We start from the raw sequence: 1,327 nt of genomic DNA on the forward strand, positions 1-1,327 counted from the left end.
TATTATTATTATTATTATTATTATTATTATTATTATTATTATTATTAATACCATCTAATCCCTCTCCAGTAACAGCTTGGAGCTCGCTTTTCCAGCACTGCCCGGGGGTTTGAACTCACCATGCGTGGGGGCTGCGGGCGTGGGGAGGGCAGAGACCTGCTCCATCAGGACCACCAGCTGAAGAAGGACTAAAAGACCCGCCATCCTGAGACAGGCTGCCTCGGGTCTCCTGGATCCGGTGTTGGTTCTGGTTCTGGTCTGGTCCCCCTAAGGAAGAAGTGCTGAATGTGTGGACAGCTCCGGCTCCGACAGGAGGAGGAAGAGGAGGAGGAGCAGGAGGAGGAGGAGGATGGAAACAAAGCTGGAGCTGTTGACGCGCCGCGGTGCTGAAACCAGGTCAGGTCCGATTAGAACCAGATCAGCAGAGGAGGCTCTTCAAAGCCCCGTGTGAGCTACAGCATCACCCGCCAGAGAAGAAAGGGGGAGCACCAGCAGAAGACCCGCCCCCTCCGTGCAGCGGGGGGAGGAGGCTAGAACACTGCAAGAAATGTTCAAGGCAGACCTGGATGGAGCTGCTGGTCCTAGAACTGATGAGACCAGAGCCGAACGGGTCCAGTTTGGTCTCATCATCGTGGATTCTGAGGATTTCCTGTGTGGTCAGCAGTGGAGCCTCCTGGGTCTTCTTCATCATCAAGATTCAAAACAGGACCTTCAGCTTCGGCTCCTTTTCTACCGTTTATGGGTCTGATCAACCCGGGGTCGCATTTCCCCTTGCGTCCATGTCCTGGGAGGTGGTCCACAGCCTCGTGAACCTTCTACTGAATAATCTTGTCAGCGTGTTCAGAGGAACCTGAAGCAGCTTGGACACAGTCTTGTAGTCTTCACCTTCAACATGGAGGTCTACAGCCCTTTGGTTCTGCTCCGTGAACAGAACTGACCCAAACCACCCAGAATCTGTTCCTTCAAGCAGGCTGAAGGTCTGATGGAGATACTGATGCAGGTCAAACAGTTGGAAACACGACCATAAAGATTAATGGTGTCTTTACGGGACCACCGGATCTGTATAGACTGTTTTCGTATATTTCTGAAAAACAAACAATAAAACATTTTTTATTGTTGTTTGTCTCAGAATAAAGATAAATAGACAGAAATACCATCAGAAAGAAAGGTTTTATTTAATCTGATGTTTGAGGTTACAGTTAAAGCCCAAGAGTTTAGTTTTGACTGGAATCAAGACAAAAAGTGGATTTTTCTTCTGACAAGTGAAAACAGCCAAAACATGGAGAATAAATAAAGATTGATTGTGAAACAAACACAAGGAAAGACT

General features: G+C 48.0%; 1 protein-coding gene across 1 annotated transcript in view; it reads right to left on the reverse strand.

Annotated features, from left to right (window-relative positions):
- scg3 (secretogranin III) overlaps positions 1 to 461 on the reverse strand; it is an 18,186-nt gene extending 17,725 nt beyond the window's left edge. Inside the window, exon 1 of the mRNA XM_037690403.1 lies at positions 120 to 461. Within this exon, the coding sequence (XP_037546331.1) occupies positions 120 to 204 (85 nt within the window). The 5' untranslated portion in view covers positions 205 to 461. The remainder of the gene's footprint in view (positions 1 to 119) is intronic.
- Between the last annotated feature and the right edge of the window lie 866 nt (positions 462 to 1,327).

This window comes from Nematolebias whitei, chromosome 2, assembly GCF_014905685.2.
Source record: "Nematolebias whitei isolate Nwh7 chromosome 2, NemWhi1, whole genome shotgun sequence".
Classification (NCBI taxonomy): Eukaryota; Metazoa; Chordata; class Actinopteri; order Cyprinodontiformes; family Rivulidae; genus Nematolebias; species Nematolebias whitei.